The 21043-nt window shown below is 41.7% G+C and overlaps 1 protein-coding gene across 1 annotated transcript in view; it reads right to left on the bottom strand.

Annotated features, from left to right (window-relative positions):
* Positions 1–16020: 16020 nt before the first annotated feature.
* The window catches only part of LOC148508605 (uncharacterized), a 653608-nt gene continuing 648585 nt past the window's right edge, over positions 16021–21043 (bottom strand). Inside the window, exon 31 of the mRNA XM_088444305.1 lies at positions 16021–17164. Coding sequence (XP_088300431.1) covers positions 17097–17164 — 68 coding nt within the window. The 3' untranslated portion in view covers positions 16021–17096. The remainder of the gene's footprint in view (positions 17165–21043) is intronic.

The raw sequence follows: 21043 nt of genomic DNA, 5'->3' as shown, positions 1-21043 counted from the left end.
TCCACCTGTGTGCCCAATTTTGGAATACCATGGTTATGCACACTACCGATACCCATGGTATCCAATAAAAAAAAGTGGTTGCAGGGTTTTCAGCTCTAAAAACCCTGCGCCGCTTAAAAAATAAAATAAATCTACATTTACCTGCCTGGGGGTCTCTGCAGCTCCTGGTGGCCTCCCCTCCTTCTAGAGGGGGCTGCTGGGAGGCTCCAGGGGCAGGTGAGAGGAGCAAGGGCTGCTGAGAGATGTAGTTTTCTCATCCCCCATTATGGGGGGGCACACTCACACTGGGGGGATCACGCACTGAGGGTCACACACACAACACACATAAACACACTAATAACACACTCATATACACTTACAAACACACATACACTTACATACTCACCCTGCTGCAGAAGACCCGGCTCCTGATGCTGGATGCAGAAGACATCCAATTGCATAATTAGTCCTCAGGGGGGCTGCCACCATTGTCCCAGAACAAGTCCCATTGATTTTACCTAAAATTAATGATTATAGGAAAAATTAGACTTACTCTGGAGGTGCGAGAAAAAAAACCTCCCAGACAAAAAACCCGTACCTGCAGGAAAAACCTTGCAGGGACAGGATTTTTGCTATTCTCGGCCCCCAATTGAATATGCCCCATATTGTTAGTTTTATAGGGGCACAAAATGTCAAACTAATTGGAGAGATAGTAAAAACCCTAGTAATTGTCTTAATGTGGACTTCCAGTTAAAATGGTTCTTAAAAACTGTTGTCTCCCTATATATAATATTGTGTAGTGTAGGTATGAATTACTTTTTGGAAAACCATTTCACCCTAAAATAAGGTTTTATTGCCTGCATTTATAATGAATATTTCTGTTTTCTTATCACCTGTTGTAATTTTGAGCAAGTTTTTTTTATTGTAGTCCAGTAAAATATATGTTAGAACATAGGAATCCATGGAGTGTCCCTGGTTTCCGGCGCTCACATCCAGGAGCTCAAGATGCAAAGGATTTCACTTCCAGTTGTGGTGTCTGGCTTTCCAGCTAGAGCTTAGACCTGGAAAGTGAAACGAGCACAGAGCTGGAACACAGTGACGTACAGTTGGGTCATTCCACTTCCAGTTAGAGCCATGATCCAATTTAACCAGTAGACATGTAGCAAGCAGCTCTCAAAATGTACTATGTTTGATTATTTAGAGGGCTTTTACTGTCAACTATGGATTGGTTTTTGTTGGTTTTTCTCACTATGCCAAATTTAGGAAGATGTCACTTCCAGTTACACATTTTTGGTGGGCGGATGTATGATAAAGTTTTATCTCCAGTTATGCCATGAAAAAGATCCTGTGATTGAAACATATTGGATGGAGAGGAGTAACCTACTGAGGACTCTAGGATTAACTTGTCCTATTAATGAAAGATACATTATAATGTATGGTCCTTTAAAAGAAATGTAATAATGAGGGATCATTCCGTCATTCATTACATTGTTCTATATTGTTCAGCTGCTATATCATATGGGTACACAATGCGCCAGTGTGTACCCAGCTTTAATCTCTCTGCACATTTTAGATCTACCCCACCTGCTGTGCAACATTGTGTTGCCAAGGTGCAAAGTTAATTTTTTTTTTACTTGTTTTTTTTTTGCTTTGTTCCTAACTCAGAAACTGCCCCATTATAGCCAAATTCATATATAAGAAAACATATTAAAAGAATAAAAGCCACTCATTAAAAATTTAGAACACTTGCTGTATTTATAAGTATGTGCTGGAATGGACCAGGTGTTGTGAGGCAGCAATGTATATATAGATTCATAATAAACTATTTTATATGACTACAGCCCAATTTAATCATTTGCAAGTTTTCAGTAAACTATTTCAACAGCATAAAATGCAATCCAATGTTATTAAAAGTGAGAGCACTCTTACTACAGCTATTGACACTTAAAAAACAATAACATATTCCTAAAGGTGACTACACACTTGGCGATGTGCTCATGATCCAACGATGTGTATGATTTCCCCTGAACTCTCCCCAGGAGCTCTCTGGCTGTCATGGGCACGATTAGGTCAAAAAAGCTGCCAATTTGATTCACGATTTCACGATCTATCGTGCAACGTGTCGGAAATCCAAATTGTCAGATTGTGCCCGATAGATTGTGAGTTTACCAAACAACACGAGGATCCTCACGATTGGTAGGAAATTAAAATAATGGGCGGTGCTAGTTAGGGGTATAAAAAGCAGGTGCCATTTTAACCCTGTGCACATTCTGCTCTGCTACTAGTGTGGGCTGGGTGTATACCTGCTGAACCCCTGTACCTTGCTACTGTGCTCTGCTTTGTATTTTGCTTGCCTTTTACAAAGTGTGTTCTACCTGCAAGTGTGCATTCTATCTTCTGTGCTGATGGAGCCCTATCTGAATAGAGTGATGGTCGCCTATGCTGGGCTCAAGGTGGTGAAGGAGAGGGCCCAGCGAAGGAGGAGATCATGCTGGTCCAAGGAGTGGCTGCTGCAAAAGGATACTCGATCTCACCGGCTCCCTGCTGATGAAGATCAAGTAGAACAATCCGGATCGACAACCACAACTACATGCATATGGATGACAACACCTTCCAGGTGTTGCTAAGTATGGTGACCCCCCACATTCGGAGGCAGGACACAAGGCTGTGGAGGGTAATTCCTGCTGAAGAGAGGCTGGTGGCTACCCTGAGGTACCTGGCTACAGGAAGGTCACTGGAAGACCTGAAGTTTGGGACCCTCATTTCTCCTCAGTCCTTGGGCGTCATCATTCCAGAGAGCTGCAAGGCTATCATAAAAGTGCTGCATTACCAGTATTACAAGGTAAGAAACAAAAAACACTACACATTTCTTGTGAGAGAAAAAAGTTTTTTTTTTTTTTTTTTAACTCTTTATATAACTGTGTTGTCAGCCAATAAGGCTGTATTAACAACACTGTACAGTAGTAAATAAAAAAATTTAGTATTTTTTTGTTTAATATATATATTTTAAATTATGCATATAAACTGTAGATATCAACATTATCACCAAATTGTATCAATCCCAATAGGTGCTGCTGTAAGCTATAGGGTGGGTCAGATGCCAGATTGAACAGGCCAATACACACATGGCACAAGTACAGATTGTGGCCCCGGCTTCCATCAATCTGTACTCGTACCATGTGTGTGGTGACCTTGTCCAATCAGTGTCATCACCACCATAAACTGTAGCATACAGTACCTATTGGGAGTGATACAATTTAGTGATAGTACAGACAACAACAATACAAAAAAAAGAAATTACAATTGCTAATAGTGGGACAAAGCATCATCTGCCTCCAGCAGAGCAGTATAAATTGCCTGACTTGTGGATGGGGTACTGGGTGGGGGAGTAGCCACCAACTGGCCTGGGGGGGCCTAACAGAGGCAGTTGAGGCAGGTGAATACAGAAGTGGGTCTGCTATGTATGTTGACCCATGCAAATTAGAATTTAGTGACCATATTAAGAGCTCATATACCAGCCTCTGGAAATTCTTCTTTGTTGGGTCATCCATTTTACGCATTGTGCTGTTTATATGAGCTGAAATCATCAATATCGTCTGGCTGTTTTTGTAGGATGCATTCCGCTTGTTGCAGGAAATCGTCCTCCTGCTCTGTGTAGTGCTGCTGCTTTTACCCCTGTCTTTTCTTTTTCATTTGGGGAGGTGCGGAAGATGATGGGGTGGTTGAATGGTCAATGGCAATGGGGAAGAAGTATCCACCTCACAGTCCCCAATCACACTAATGTCCGGCATTGAGGACATATCAGGCTCTTGGGAGTGAGACTATATAAGAAAAAAATGGAGAAAAAATATTATATGTCATGTTTTAACCCATTATTTACTATTTTTCTAGTTTCCAAACACCATGGATGAGTGGAAGGGCATCGCTGAAGAGTCTGAACAATGTTGGAATTTCCCTAACTGCAGAGGAGCCATTGATGGAAAACATATACGCATCAACCCACCTGCCAACACCGGATTATATTACTACAACTATAAAGGCTTCTTCAGCATTGTTCTCATGGCAGTGGTGAATGCCAACTACAAATTTTTGTTTATGGATGTTGGCAATGTTGGCTGTGCTTCAGATGGTGGGTCCTCCAAGCAGACGGCATTCTACCAGAGACTCACCAACAAAACCCTAGACTAATCCGTCACTGGATGAGACAAAGCACAGCCTAAATTACGTTTTCATCGCAGACAAGGCTTTTGCTTTACATGGACATGTGATGAAGCCATTTGCACAGAGGGGCCTGACCAGAGAGAAGAGGATCTACAACTATTGTCTATCCCGGGCACGGCGCATTGTGGAAAATGCATTTGGAATTTTGAGCAACCGATTCTGCATTTTCTTCAACACCATAAACCTATGTGTGGACAAGATAGACTGGGTTGTGATGGTGTGCAGTGTGCTGCATAACTTTTTGCGAAGAAATACAACACAATGAGGACCAGTCAAAGCTAGACCAGAAAATGCAGGACAACCAGAGGAGATTATCCAGTTTACATCAGTGTCTGCACCTCCAATTCCAACAACATCAACCGCATGTGCCAAAGAAGTGAGGGAGGAGTATATGGCCTATTTCAATGGACCAGGTGTGGTGCCATGGCAGGAGGACCGTCTGTGAAATAACTGACTATAGTGGACAATTGAGATTGATTTAAAATGTTTTTTTTTTAAAGAAAAGGTTTTGGTTTATGAAATGCGTCGCTACTTACCAAAACTTCTACAGATAGCCCACTCACTTCTGCCACTTCTTCTCCCTCTTGCTTAGCCATCAGGACAACAGACTGGCATTGTGGGTCCTGATCGCTGATGAAGCTTATCAAGTTATAGTACCACAGCATTGGATGATACACGTCGGTGCCTGCTCCGGACCTTTTGGAATCATCCACATTTTTCTTCTCTTTGATGTAGACCATACGCAAGTTCTGGATTTTTGGCGGTAGTGGCTGGGTCATGCATTTATAGTTGGGTGGCATACATTGGTGGGTAGGTGTGTGGCGCACATTGGTGGGCATTGGAGTATAATGCATGACACAGCCACCGCCTGCCTCATTTCAGTGCGCAGTCGCAGGGCCATGCATTTATAGGTAGGTGGCACACATTGGTGGGTAGGTGAGTAGGTGGGTGGCGCACATTATTAGGTATTGGAGTATAATGCATGACCCAGCCATCCCCTGCCTCATTTTGGCGGGCAGTGGCTGGGTCATGCATTTATAGGTGGGTGGCACACATTGGTGGGTAGGTGGGTGGCGCACATTGGTGGGCATTGGAGTATAATGCATGACCCAGCCACTGCCTGCCTCATTTCAGTGGGCAGTGGCTGGGCCATGCATTTATAGGTGGGTCGCACACATTGGTGGGTAGGTGAGTGGCGCACATTGGTGGGTATTGGAGTATAATGCATGACCCAGCCATCCCCTGCCTCATTTCAGTGGGCAGTTGCTGGGTCATGGATTTATAGGTGGGTGGCACACAATGGTGGGTGGCACACATTGGTGAGCATTGGAGTATAACACATGACCCAGCCACCGCCTGCCTCATTTCGGCTGGCAGTGGCTGGGTCATGCATTTATAGGTGGGTGGCACACATTGGTAGGTAGGTGGGTGCTGCACATTGGTAGGCATTGGAGTATAATGCATGACCCAGCCACCACCCTCCTCATTTCGGCGGGTGGTGGGTGGGTCATGCATTTATAGGTGGGTGGCACACATTGGTGGGTAGGTGCATGGTGCACATTGGTGGATAGGTGTGTGGCTCACATTGGTGGGCTTTGGAATATAATGCAATATAATGCATATAATGCATGACCCAGCCATTGACTGCCTCATTTCGGCAGGCAGTGGCTTTGTCATGTATTTATAGGTAAGTGGCTGACATTGGTGGGTAGGTGGGTGGCACACATTGGTGGGCAGTGGGGTTGCAGTACCAATACTCACCAAAACCCAAATAGCAAACTTCATTTGTGCAATCCTTCAATCCATGATGCTGCAGAAGATGGCGTTTGGGCGTGTACAGGGTCCTGTCTGTCAAAATACGTGACATACGATGAATCGTGCGATACATCGTGAGTAAAAGATATTCACGATCAGCACTGCATCGTGTCCCAGATTGGCAAATCTGCACTACAGCACCGCAGATCTGAAGATGCGATGTACGACAAGCGAGGACACGCATCGGCATCGTGATCATGAGTGGCAACTCACGATTTATGCATATTTTACACGATTTGTCATCACGATTAGTCAAAATCGGGCAAATTGTGTAAAAAAATCGCCAAGTGTGTAGGCACCTTTAAAGTATTTTTGTTTTTAATATTGAAAGATTCAACAAACCAGCCCTCCAATATTCTATTAGGGCTTATCTTTTGAATAGTACATGAAAAAAATGTATAATAAGAACATTTTCTCTATAAAAATCTGTTTTATTTCAGGAAGGAATAAGATTAAACATTGAAATTATTTTTTAACCAAATCTACTATTTAATTTTTTCCAATATTCCTTTTATCTAAAAAAAAATTGCAATTCTTTCACAAATTTAAATAAACCGAATGTACACCAGTGTTTAGTACAACACATTTATTGGTAAAATAGATTAGTCAAAAGCTCACCGAGTCCCAAATTACTGGTTAAAAAAGTGGTCACTAAAAAGTCTCTATTCAGAGTATATAGAGCTATCTCTTACTGTTAATAAAGTCCAGCACATAAATGTTCTATGATACAAGTGGTAAGGGGCATGTTCCTTTTTTTATGGTGTTTCTTCAGAAAACCGGACTTTTTCAAGGGTGCCCAGTGCTTCCTCCTTTGTCTTTTATATACATTTAGAATACTTACCTGTATGCATCAGGATTTCCACCATTGGGATTACGCTGCTGAGATTCTGACTGCCGCCATTATGAGTGCCGGGATCGCATACCCAACCTCTCTGCAGTATAAGTTATAAGCTGCTTGGTGAAAATTTCACAAGAGAACTACAGTACTGATAGACTTATAGAACTGTGGGGTTTATGTATCAAGCAGAGAAAAGCATGGAGAAGTGGACCAGGGGAGAAGTTGACCATAGCAACCAATCAGTTCCTACCTATTATTTTTTAGACTGTAATTGATAAATGCTACTTCAAAGTTGACTGGTTGGTATGGGCAACTTCTCCACTGGTCCACTTCTCCACGCTTTCACTGCTTGGTACATAAACCCTTTAGTGCTGATTTAATTTCATATTTGCAATGGACTGGATTATGAAGGGAGTTTTGTAATTTGCAACCAAAGGCATTGCACACAGTTGTGATATCCAGGGCCAGCTCAAGGTTTCCTGGTGCCCCAGGCAAAGGTTACCTGGCGCCTCCCCAGGACCATCTTCACTACTTTCCTCACATGCCCCATGCAGCCTGCCAGCTTCTATCTCACATATTCCTAACACCTCATTTATCACATGCACATCTGCCTACCATCTTTTAGCCCCACAGCTTTTCACTTTTAGGACCTGATTCAGCAAGGATTGCAAGTGTGCACACACACGCACCCAGTCGCTGTGAGAATATGCTAATGAATGAATATGCATGGCAATTGCAGCACAAGATGAAGACGCCCAGCAATACTTAGTGCTGTCCCCTTACCCCTTACTTGCCTACCATCCCGATTTGGCTGGGAGTCTCCTGAAAATCATATGCAGCTCCCGGCCCCCCAGAAAGACAGGCAAGTCTCCCGACCCACCCACCCACCCCCTCCCACGATCACAATAGATTACATGGGGGGCCAGGATGTGGAGTGACACTGAATCACGTTATCGTGTCCCCACCCCCTGTTTTACAAAGCCATTCATTTTGGCATTGTGAAGAGAGGGCGGGGCCACGATGACACGATCATGCCCCATGCTCCGCTCCGAATGGAGCATCATTGTCGTGACATGCCCCTCCCGGCTGTGACGTCTGATAGCTCCCTCCCAGAAGGAGGGAGCTGAAGGTAGGCAGTCCTGCCATACCCTCATCTCATATCTGTACAAGTCTGCGAAAACATTGGTAACATCGAGTAACATCAGAGCCTCACACACAATAGTGGTAGACCTGACTCTGCCGCTGAAGTTGCTAAACTTCTTGTAAGCAGTGGGACGCCAGGCTGTGTATGCAATCGCAACAGCTAATTTATGCATGCCCATGCAATGGAGTCCCAATGCACCTGCTTGCCTGCATTTGGCTGACCACTCCTCGTAACCACCCATAAATGGCACTTCCTGTCAATCACCATTGGAGGACTCTCCGTGCTCACTGCGTATGCCGTGCATATACCCATACCTGATTGAAGTGGCTAGTTTGCACACGTGCACTGCAACACAGACAAATGCACAGATGGCAAACATTGGCCAACTGTGTGCGAATAGTAGGCTGCGTTCTCTGCTGAATCAGGCACTCAGTTCTATCTACATAGTGCACTATATACCTTAATACACATAATTAATTTCCCTAGATTGGGATTCTGAAAAGTGAAGTATTAAAAATTATTATAGATAAAGAAGGTCCAGTAGAACATAATAAATGAATTTAAATTTTATATTGACTCCAACCTGCTAAGGATATAGTTTTCTATACATTTTTCAAAATCTAATGAGAGAGAGCTATGCTTCTGATAAGCTAGGGCAGAGCATTGTAGATTGGATCACTGTCGGCTGAGGATGGATGTTAGTGGTGCTATGGATGGGACTATAATAGGCAGTGTATTGGGATAGCAAAATGTCTACTGACAGCCAATTCTATTCATGGTTCTTATGTGTGTATCACACATGAAGTGGTATCAGGCATGAAGTGGTACAGAAATGTGGAAAGCAGACAAGCCATAAATCCTTTAGGCATTGCCTTTTGTGATGTATGCCTGCATTAAGTTTTAGAAAGCCCTTATCAGTAGTTAACCAATAAAGTAGTTTGAAGTAGAATATGCCCATATTAGTAAAGTTAGATGGGTATGAAAAGTAGGATTCTATATAAACAGGAGACAAAGGAGATTCCAGTGGCCTGCCCTAAGACTGGACCAGATTGCAGCTGGTGGCCAGGAAATTGTTTGTCAAGCTATTTTCTGAAATAGACCGAGGCTCCTGGATCGTGTAACCATTTTATATTCCAAAGCTAAGTAACTATTATTCTTTTATATCTTGTTATTTGTTGTAATAAATTGCATCTTTTTTCAAGATACTGGTTGTGTGGCTTACTTAACTTTCTGTATCCAAGAACCTTATTTAGTTCCACCAGGAATATTAAAGTGGTATCAGCAAGTGGGATACAGAGAGTTAATAGTCATAAACATTCTTGGAATGTGTAGTCGATGGTTTTAGTGTTGTGTAAATGCTGGGTTGTGCAAACCCATGTAAAAAATCCTCTGTCTCATAACTGAATGAGAGAGGTGTGACCTGATCAGTCACAGAGTGTATACTTTACATCACAGTATATCTGTATATTGTCTGTTTACTGTATTTGTGTCTGTGTTGTTGAAACAAACAAGAATAACGCATTTTAAGATTTGTAAGAAATATGCAAATATATTTAAAGATGAATTGGAATTTCAGCTGGCTGATTTCCAGAAAAAGCATAATGTTGGTTTTTCACTGCCTGGTATTGATAAGAGTAAAAATAGTAACATTTTGTGTAGACCAATATATGTTGAAAGTGTAAAATCTGTTCAGAGGAATGCAGTGATAAAGCCTGTCTCACAGACAGAGAGAGTAAGCCTGAAATCACATTGTCCATAAATTCCCAAGGGAGGGGGAGTGAGTTTTCTGAAGTTGAGATGTCAAGTGGTGATTTAGGTGCAGAAATTAGTGAGTTTGAGATAAACAGAGAAGTGTGTGAAGTTACACAGATAGAACTTGAGACAGAAATTTAGCAATGTATTCACACTACAGAAAATGTGTTTGATCAGAGAAGTGATTGTGTGATGAAAATGTCTGATGATTTGACAAAATGTGAACAAAATTTTGAAACCCATGACTTCAGGGAATATGTCCAGATATTAGAGTCAAAATTTAATACATATGAGTTTTCTGATAACATGCCATTGGTTTGTTGTAATCCTGAGGGAAATGATGATGTCTGAATTGCCCAGTACTGTCCCGCTTGCCATACACTGTGTAATGAATAAAAAACAGGAAATGTGTGCATACCCATTAAAAGGGGTGTCGCTAAGTGAAGGGGTGGTGATGATGCCTTTTGTCTTGTCCAATGAGCCATGGGCATTACCCAAAGTCAGAGGGTGGGAAATGGGCAGGATTTCAGTAAATGTCCAGACCCTTGAGACTGAAAACTACCCCCATGAGAATATGACTTTTACATGGCATAATCAGCATGTCAATGTTGAGTTTAAAAATGCAAAAAGTGAACAAGATGTATTTTCTGATGAAACATCTATTACCAATGATATTCATGGTTTACTTGCTAATTGTGAAGGAGGGATTGGTGGGTACACACTGACTAACCACAAGGGGCTTACATGTATTACAGACACACTGATTGTGGGTTTGTTTAGTGACAAAGGTGCAGATTTTGTGTTTGGCAATGAAATTCACATCCCAGTGTATTTCCTTACAAAGCCTTACCAGCCAAAGGTTTTGAAGCAGCTGAAAGACACACAGTTGCTAACGACAACTGCAGAAACTCTCATGCTGATTGAGGAGTTTAAAGTGCTACTTGCTGGTCGTGTGAAATTTAAACCAATGTTTGAACTGTTCATACTGGATTTCTTTATGAGCACAGCTCCACAGTGGTGGGAAGATTTCCAAGATAGAGAGCATTATTGGTTCATGGACTATGGTGCTGCCTGCACCCATACAAGACTGTTGTGGACCATTGCTAAAGCAAAGCAGCTATCTTTACAAGCTGACAGCCAATCAACAGAAGGGGCTAGAGAACTTGTTGCATCTATGACTGTTTTCCAAGTCACTGACAAGACAGAAGGCCCTGTAAGTCTTCACACTGAGAAATGGACGTTTGACACAAAGTCTATATAGACTACTGTCCAAAGCTGGAAGATCAACATGGGACATGCTGATACACACACCTATAGCTTCAATGCTGTGTGCACAAGTGAAATGAGCACAGAACATGGTGTGCAATTCACCACAAAGACAGCACCGATGGTGCTAGGAGAACTGTTAAGCCATGATGGAGCTGAAGCTGCATTCGAGCAAGCTCAAATCAAAGGGATTCCTTACATCCAAACCATGGTCAGAGACATTGCAAAAACTTGTTACGTTTGCCAACAGCTGGAAATGTGGCCTACCTTGCTTGCTACTGAAGGCCTCATATACTGTGAAATAACTGCACAAGTCTGGCAATTTGAATTCATTGTTTGCCACCAAGAAGATGGAGAACGAGTGTTGTACTGAACAGCTACAAAACACTGTCATTCAGGAGTGAAGTTGTCTCAAGCAGAGTGATACAAGATAAGAGACTTTCCTGAAGATGTGACACAGACTGATGTGTTGATATTATGGGATGTCCAAGAAGATTCTAGTAGACAAAGACACCCATTTTACAGAAACATGGAGTATATTGGGTTTTCTATGCTTCATATCAAACTGACATCAGTATGATTGAATGAATGGATGTGTTGTTCAGGAAACAGGAATGTTTATATATATATATATATATATATATATAATATTGGGGTTTTTAGAGCAGGCTGTATACAGTATATATATATTTTGTTAACCGGAGGGTGGTATAAAGGTGGAAACTTTTTAAGTAAGATACCTGATGCACAGACACAAACACTTATGATAAGGTTGTTGTGAAGAAATGTTTAATAGGAAGAGAAATAGAGACAAGTGTAAAAGACATTTGCAGTAGGATAAGTAAATGCTTATTTTTTGTTGTTGTTATGGTTTATCTCACACTGTTAATTTGTTTAAGCCAACAGGGTGATGGTTGGAGCAGGAGGTGAGAGAACATCGCTGGAGGCAGGCCTGAGGTGATGATGGCCAGAGAGTGATTTCTTATACAGGAGAGAGAATCCAGGAGGACAAAAGAGTTATAAGATCTGATGGCACAACCATTATGTACATCTATGTGTATTGTGCAAAACTGAACTTGAGCCTTATATTGGTTGGATCCACACTCACCAATATTCTCAAGACTTTTTCAAGATTTCATTGATCTGAACTGAACTTTGCTTTACTTTACTGATATTAATACTGATATATTTGATATTATCATATTTATTATTCATTGTTTTATTAGAGTATTCACATATAAAAGGGTATTGTTTATGTCTGAGTGTAGGGTGGATAGGAAGACATTTCAAATACAGGATGCAGGAGCTCAATTAGTTAATACTGCCAGGGAATGGTGGGCTCTGTTAAACATTACACGTAATTGTAATGATACCCCAGACATGATGCAATTAACACCTGATCCTGATAAGAGCAGAGATCTTTTGGCCAATGTAGACACTGTGGTGGCTAATATTCCATATATTCTTACAGATGATGTGTATTACCTTTGTGGGAGAAAAGCCTACAAATGGTTGCCCTATGGGGGATTTGCTAATTGTACATTGGGACGTTTGATCCCCACAACATTCTTTAATGATGGGAATCAAGTAAATATCAAACAGATTCCGCATCATTTGTTAATCAAGAGAGCAGTGTGGGCTTTATTTGATGTGCCTTGGGTGAGGCTATAGAAGATCATTTAACTCAGGTACAAATTGTGAAAGATAATTTTACTAAACAGCATCATGAGGACAGTTGGTTACAGTGGTTCAACCCTGCATATTGGTTTTCAGGAATAGGGGGTTGGTTCACTGGTTTACTGCACATGCTCATCTATGGAATCATGATCATAATATGTATGTATCTTGGGATCAAGGTATTATTTATTTGTGCAGGGAAATGTTGTAACATGCTGGCTTCTGTTAAATTGATGCCGATTGATTAGGAGGAAAGATTCCTATGAGAACATGATATACTGTACATGTCTTCCACACCATAAGCCCAAGGGTGGATTGTATTGGGATAGCAAAATGGCTACTGACTGCCATTTCTATTCATGGATCTTATGTGTGTATCAGACATGAAGTGGTATCAGGCATGAAATGGTATAGGAATGTAGAAAGCAGACAAGCCATAAATCCTTTAGGCGTTGCCTTTTGCGATGTATGCCTGCATTAAGTTTTAGAAAGTTCTTATTAGTAGTTAACCAATAAAGTAGTTTGAAGTAGGTTTATGCCCATATTAGTAGTTAGATGCGTATGAAAAGTAGGATACTGTATAAACAGGAGACAAAGGAGATTCCAGTGGCCTGCCCTAAGACTGGACCAGACTGCAGCTGGTGGCCAGGAAATTGTTTGTCCAGCTATTTTCTGAAATAGACCAAGGCTCCTGAATCGTGTAACCATTTTATATTCCAAAGCTATGTAACTGTTATTTTTTTATATTTTGTTATTTGTTGTAATAAATTGCATCTTTTTTCAAGATACTGGTTGTGTGGCTTAATTAACTTTCTGTATCTAATAAACTTATTTAGTTCCACCGGGGACAGGCATGCAGAGGAATCACTTGTGGTTGGCTGTAGTGAATAGTGTCATACACAGTCACCTCATCTGCCACCAGTTACTGGGAAGTGTCGGCTCACCTCACCCTGGGTAACTCAGGTCACTATGCAGCTCATCTATGAGACCCAAACTGCATTGGGCACTTACTGCAGAGACCACTGTACTGTGCCCTGCCTCCTCCACTCAACTAATGCCCCATACACCCTGACCTGCAGGAGGCACTTACCCAGCTTTCATCCCTCTCTCGCAGCAGGGCTCTGCAGTGACTGACTGCTAACCTGTCCTATGACACTGCCATGGCTGCTGGTCCTGTAACATGGAGGACTTGCAAGGACTGCTGGGAAGGGGAAAGCACGCCACCCTGAGATGCACTGCTAAGGGGTGAAAATCTGTACTACCCCGTAGTTTCTAATATTGGATGTCTGCTGCCAGCCATTGAGTTCAGGCAGAAGAGGATTCGGTCATAGACCCAGAAGTCCCTCCACCACAAAGGGCCGCTCTTACCAACAGAGTGGTCCTTTGCGAGGATCATCATGCAAGCCAGCCTTACCAATGCTGCCTGTATGTGATAACCGGCAGAATTATTCATGAGTGTGATACGTCATGCATCTTGCCCATATTAATTGCTCCAGCACCACAGAGAGGAATGACCTGATCTGTCAGTAGCAGAAGAGAGGAGCTCCCAGTTCCTTCCTCAACCAGCAGCCTCAGAGTCTGCAGGTACAGGTGTGGTGGGTGATAGGGTAAGAGAGTTTGTGGTGACAGATCTGGACACAGACACCCCACCCTACTTTCACAGCACACCTACCCAGCCCCTTGGCCACTTCAATAACCACCTCTCATGGCACTCCAAAACCCATCCCCCCCCCTTGGCCACTTTATTGTCCACCTCTCACAGCATTCCTACCCCCCACCCCTTCATCCACTTCAATGTTCACCTCTAACTGCACTCCTACCTCCCCTCGGCCACTTCCATGCCCAGCATTCACAGCACTCCTACCACCCCTCTCTGCATGGCCACATAAATGCCAACTGTCACAGCACTCCTACCCCCTGTCCTTCCTCAGCCATATCAATGTCCAGCTGTCACAGCACTCCTACCCCTCCTCTCCCCTCGGCCATATCAATGCCCAGCTGTCACAGTACTCCCACCTTTCAAAGCACCCTCACCCAGTGTCAGAAAACATCTTTCTTTGGTAGGTCTGACTGGTCCACTCCATCAATTGTTTCTGTCATCAGTCGGCTCATGCAGGGCCGGATTAAGTCATGTGGGGGCCTTGGGGCAACTAAGTTGTGGGGGCCCTTGTCCCCCTCCAATACAGCCACAGTGCCTCCTCCCCCTGATGACACTCTGACAGACCCTGTCTGTCTCTTCGGCACACTGCGTCTCCCTCCCCAGTGCCTAGCTCCCACACTTACCTTATTTGTTTGTCGGCTGCTCACTGCAGCACAGCTCCTTGGATGCCTGCTCTTTCAATGGGTGCAGCGCTGCATGATGTCATGATGTCACGCACGCTGCACTGATAAAACAAAAAAAACTTTATTGCACCGGCCACTGGCACCGCCGGTTCAATAAAGTTACTAAGCGACGCGGATCCCCGGACTGTCCTGTCCCCTTACAGGTATCTGCCTGCGCCTTGCTGATCATGCAGCAGCGCAGGCAGCAGTCCACATGTGCCCCTAGTCCCCGCGTCGCCAGCCGGGTATGAGTGTGGGGGCCCTCCCGTGTGTGGGGGCCCCTGGACGACCGCCCCTGTCGCCCCCCCCTTAATCCGGCCCTGGGCTCATGCTGCATTGTGCACTGCTCAGCAGCATCACAATTGGCTGGTCTAATTGTGTTGTATAGCATAAAGCAGCCGGTGGACATAGACTGTCTGCATCTCGCTGCTCTACTAGTCTTACATATGTGGCTGTGGGAGGTGGCCCAATCAGCCCCTGAGTGCAGGGACACAGTGAGCATAGCAGCAACTGCTGGGACCCACTGATGCTGTCAGTTTCATATTAAGAGGTACATCCTTTATTTTGTTTTCAGGCTCGCCACCACTCTCCAGGTGCCGACACCCCTTGGCAGCTGCCTAATGGGGGTTCCGGCTCTGGTGATATCATAATAAACTGCCTTTTTGTAAACATAGACAGCCAGAAAACTGCATCTTGTTTTATTTATAACTAGTAGATCCTACAATTCTTATTCACTATAAATAGACACACACCCTAGGGTTAATTTTCTAAGACTAATTAACATACAGCATCAGTATGTTTTTTTGATTTTGAGAAATCCACACAAGCCGGGGAGAACATACAAACCCCACACATAAAGGGTCCTGGCGGGAATCACGCCAATGACCCCAGTACTGTTCGACACCAAGCTGTATTTTGTTTCCTCAGAATCTCCTACATAAGGTATTTCTAAGTTGTGATTTCTAAATCTATTTTGATCCAAATATGAATGTCCACAAGTGTATAGTTGAGGTGCGAAAGTAAAATTGTTTATTTAAAAGATTTGCTGATACAATGAATGCATGGATGGCAGTTCAACAAAGACTGACAGATGGTCTCACAAGCTTTATAACATAAATGATGTATATACATATGAAAACATACATCTTAATGGTTCATCATGGCTTTATGCCAGGTACTTTCTTAACATTTACAAGTAAACAATAAAATTGTAGATTGAGTGTAATTGGTCAGCAAGCTTTACCATATTAAAGGGCTCCATACATGGTGCGACACATTGGGCGGTCCTCGACCTCCCGATATGCCAGCACCCCCCACCCGCATAGCGCAGCATGGGATTGTATATCACTCCCCCAGATCAACTGAACATGCAGAAAGATCTGGAAGAGCGTTGTGCAATCCCATGAGAGCGCGCATTGGCCAATATCATGCCCACACACGGTATGATATAGCAGCGATATTTTTGCAATCCATCGGATCGGCTGCTATATCGCACCATGTAGATGTAGCCGAGTTTGTTGAAGCATATTGCTACATATTGCAATATTCTGATACAAGCACTTTTTCTGGTAAACAACAGCAGACAATTAAAATACATTTAAACTATAAATTAAACCATCTTGATAAGCTATTAATGCTAAATAACAATGTGTATAAGTTTGCTTTATCCATTTTTCCTTATACTATTTTTCACTATCCATATCAGATGTCATAATAATAAAACAAAAACATTGGCTAATTTCTTGGGCAAGTATAAGCTTTATTAAAGATTTAATTTAAAATAGTCTGATCCTTTATGAAATGCTGCTCTTTTGAAGGCTATAGGTAGACTAAATACTTCAATGGAGTCTTTATTAGATCAACCTTTTTAACTTTCTCAATGTCTTAGTTAGTACCTCCCTGCCCCTAGTAAAGTAGCTTATAAGAATGAATGTGAGGAACATCCAATCCCAGACCAATACATAGTAGAACGGTTATAGAGAATAATCATACATATCACTCTTTGATTCTATTTTAAAAACAGCACAACATTATATATAGTATAGTGCATATCATGTAAAAGCAATTTCTGTTCTAGAGATGTTAAACAAATGCAGCCTTTGTCAGCAGGAAGAGAACAAGGCCAAGTAGAGCACAAGAAGGACGTTTGTCTGAAAAGAAGAAGACATTTTGTCAACAAAAGAAATTGTAGAAATTATATTATTTACTATACACTTCATTAAGCCTTAGGGGTCTATTTAGTTAAGGTAAATCTATGGTTTAAGGATTGAGGCAATTTAAGAAATGTTTAATGTAATTAACCCTGCAAATTATAGTCCTCATCAATCTGGGCAATTTAGTCTTCTGGAGGTTTCCCCAGATCGTTAATGCTATCTTCAGATGGAGTTAGGCATTGTGTCTGTATCAGGAGGGCAGCATTGGAGAGGGATCAGAAGATCGTTCCCCCTCCTGGTGATTCGCAAAATCATACTGTTCATGTGCGGCCTCATAGCTATCACTTTGCTGCAATACTCATTGCCAGGACAGGCTCCTATCTGAGTCAAGTAAATTGAAGCACTGAGTGTCAGAAAATATATTAACCAAGAAATGCTTTTATTTATATAAAATAAAACATAATAATAATAATAATAATAATAATAATAATAATAATAATAATAATAATAATTCACAGGCTGGCAAAATAAGGTTATATCATTAAAAAGCATTTATAACTATAGCATCATATAAAAATCATCACAATATGAATACACAGGAAACTATTGAGAGATGCTGTTCAAACAAATAAATACTTTGTAAAAATAATTTTGTGGAATTCCTTCCAATTGGATGCAAAGTCCTGCTGCATTGCTAGTTGTAGTCAGCATTGATCCAGTAAAACAGTCATCAGTGGATGGCAATGATGGACTGTATTAAGTATGATCATTGTAGCTAACTAATGGATTTAGTAGTCTCTTTCACCTTAGTAGGTTCCACATATGACTTAGGGTAATTGCACCCAAAAGTAGTGTCCAATACTGTCTAGATAGATAAAAATGGATATAGTTACCACTGCTGTAAAATCATCATCGTTGTGAGCAACCTCTCCTCTCAGCTGCTGGCAGTTTCCCCAGTGTGCAGCTATACCAAGAGGGGTGTAGGTGCTCTGATACCACTTACAGGACTTATAACTGGCTGGTGATATGAAATGCTGATGGGGTCAATCCCTCACATGCTTCAGCGGTTTCCTCAGAAAACCACTTAATCCCCAATAACAAACAGAATTACAGGTTGGCTCAACTTTAAGGCTGGGTACACATGTAAAGATTTTCTGTCCAACCATCCAACTAGTTGATTGGTTGGAATGAAAATTTGGTAACGTACGAAAGCAAATGACATTCAGCAATTTGCTCCCAAACACCGGAAAATGGCCAAAAACTGTTGTTTGAACAAATTGTTTAGATCAAACATTTAACAAACTTGTCTGAACGGCCATTTTCATCTGTTTTCTGGCATTTAGGAGCAAATTGCTGATCATCATTTACTCCCATACGTTACCAGATTTTCATTCAAACCAATCAACTAGTTGGATGGTTGAACAGAAAATCTTTACGTGTGTATGCACCATCACTCTCAAGTTTTCCCAACAGCTCATGTTTTTAGGATTTCTGTCTGTGGAAGCAGGTGGGATAATAACTGACCCAGCAAACTAGATTAACTCATATGTGCATGATTAATGAAATCCACAAAACATGACCTGTTGGTGGTTCTTTAAGGCCTGTAATTGAGAACCAGTTATATAGACAAAGCTTAAATAAAAAAAAGAAGAAAAACCTGGGAGTACTAATATATAAATTCCTTCAACCAATAGGAGATATAAATATTACTAACAAACTTAAATTAAAAGGTAATAATAACCCTGAATTTTAATGATAATGCAAATTCAGACAATAATACAGCTATAGCAAAATAATGGGATGTTCCTATCACAAAGTAGAAATATAAACATATACAATAAATTCACTTTTCCAGAAAATGGATACACAAGTGAAAGTGCAGTTGATCGAAGTAAACTTGATACTGAATAAAGACTGAGTTGAAGTTTGTTTGTTTGAACAATGTTGCAAGGAAAAAGTAATCAGACAATGGGCCTGATTCTGTTTGGATCACAGTTGCTAATACGCTTACAATCGGCCTATTGTTGCATTCTGCACATGTACTGCATTGTGCGTGCACGAACCAGCTACTGTAATCGCAGAGGCTATGCAGACCTATCGCGGAGTGATTGACAGGAAGCGCTGTTTGTGGGTGGTGATGGGGGGGTGTTCGGGGAAACGAAGGAATGCCAGTACATTTGCCCACCGTGTCATATTTTATCCACTGCGACAGCCTACGCAGCTTGAGGACTCTAGTGTCCGTGGCTGTTGGCAATTTCTGAGGAAGGTCAGGGCTTGTGCAACTGTGTTTGTGGCTGCGATGGTACTCAATTGTACCGATGGTTTCACTATTCTGCTAAGATTTACGGATGTGTGTAAAGTAAAGTAGGCGTCCCTGTGCAGTCCTGCAAAGGCATTGCAATCGCAATGTATTAGTAATGGATTAGCATATCATAGCAGTTGAACTGCATGCATATTAGCTGAATTAGGCCCAATGTCTGTTATATAGCGCTGCCCTGGACAATATGTACCCATGATATTTGAACCAGCATACAATGTTTTAATATAGTTATGTTGATAACAGGCAGTATGAAGTCTCACATTGTGAGAAATGTTTAATCAGCATGTTAAGGTTCTTTCCGGTCCATACCGATGGTTTAGGTAATAATGGAAGATAGCTTGCCACTATAGGCTCCAAAACTTGTTCCGACCGGGTCAAGTAGATATTGATGCTGGCTTAAATGTGAGTGCTTTCAGACAATGGTTGTCGTTGTAAGGTTGAAAAACCTTGTTGACCATAGTGGCTAAATGCTGGAATTAAACCTGGATATCTGGAGTATATATAAGTGTTCAAACTTATCAAAGAGAGGTCAGAGTGAAGGCAACTAACGAGTTTCTCTGCCTCATAGTAACCGGCCGTTTCCTCAGAGGAAATGGCTGGTTAATATGAGGCCGAGAAACGCTTTAGTATGTCTTCATATCCTGGCAGCACTAACATTTCAGCTAGCATCAATATCTGTTTCACCCGGCCAGGCAAGTTTTGGAGCATACAGTCGGGTGCTAACTTCCATGATTACCTAAACCATTGTTATGGTCCATAAGAACCTCCACACTCTGATTAGATATTTCTCACAATGTGAGACTGGCATTCAGCCCGTTATCAACATAGCCATATGAAAACTACATACACTGGTAAAATATCATGGGTACATATCATCCGAGCAGCGCTATGTTATAGACATTGTCTGATTACTTTTTACTTGCAACATTGTTGAAGCAAACTAACTTTTCAACTCGTTCTTTATTCAGTATCAAGTTTACTTCGATCAACTGCACTTTGACTTGTGTATCTATTTTCTGAATAAGTGAATTTATTGTATATGTTTATATTGCTACTTTGTGACAGGAACATCCCATTATTTTGCTATAGCTGTATTTTTGTCTGAATTTGCGTTATCATTAAATATCATGGTTATTATTCCCTTTTAATTTAAGTTTGTAATTAGTAATATTTACATCTCCTATTGGATGATGGAATTTATCCATTAGTGCTCCCAGGTTTTTCTAGTTTTTTGTTTATATAGAAATAAGGCATTAGCCATTCCCTTCTGGTGTGCTGCTTTTAGAAAAGATTTAATTAGATACCACTGGAGCACCTACTGCAATTGAATATTTGTTGGTTAAAGCTTAAATGTTTATAGGGAGACTGGATTGTAGAATACATTCTGCTATCAGCAGCATCTGCTTCAATAATGCAGTGCAGTGCAAAAACTGTGCTGGGGGTTTGGTTCTTTGGACACTCTCCAAAAGGAGAGTCTCCCTGAAACCAAAAGGTCCTGTGAAAGAAAAAATAATTTTCAGGCGATCCTTCACCCCAAAGTTAGGGGGGACACATTG

This window comes from Taudactylus pleione, unplaced genomic scaffold, assembly GCF_031769625.1.
Source record: "Taudactylus pleione unplaced genomic scaffold, aTauple2 ptg000353l, whole genome shotgun sequence".
NCBI classification, from domain to species: Eukaryota; Metazoa; Chordata; class Amphibia; order Anura; family Myobatrachidae; genus Taudactylus; species Taudactylus pleione.
Note: the sequence above shows the minus strand (reverse complement) of the source record. Positions and strands in the feature narration are given on the sequence as shown.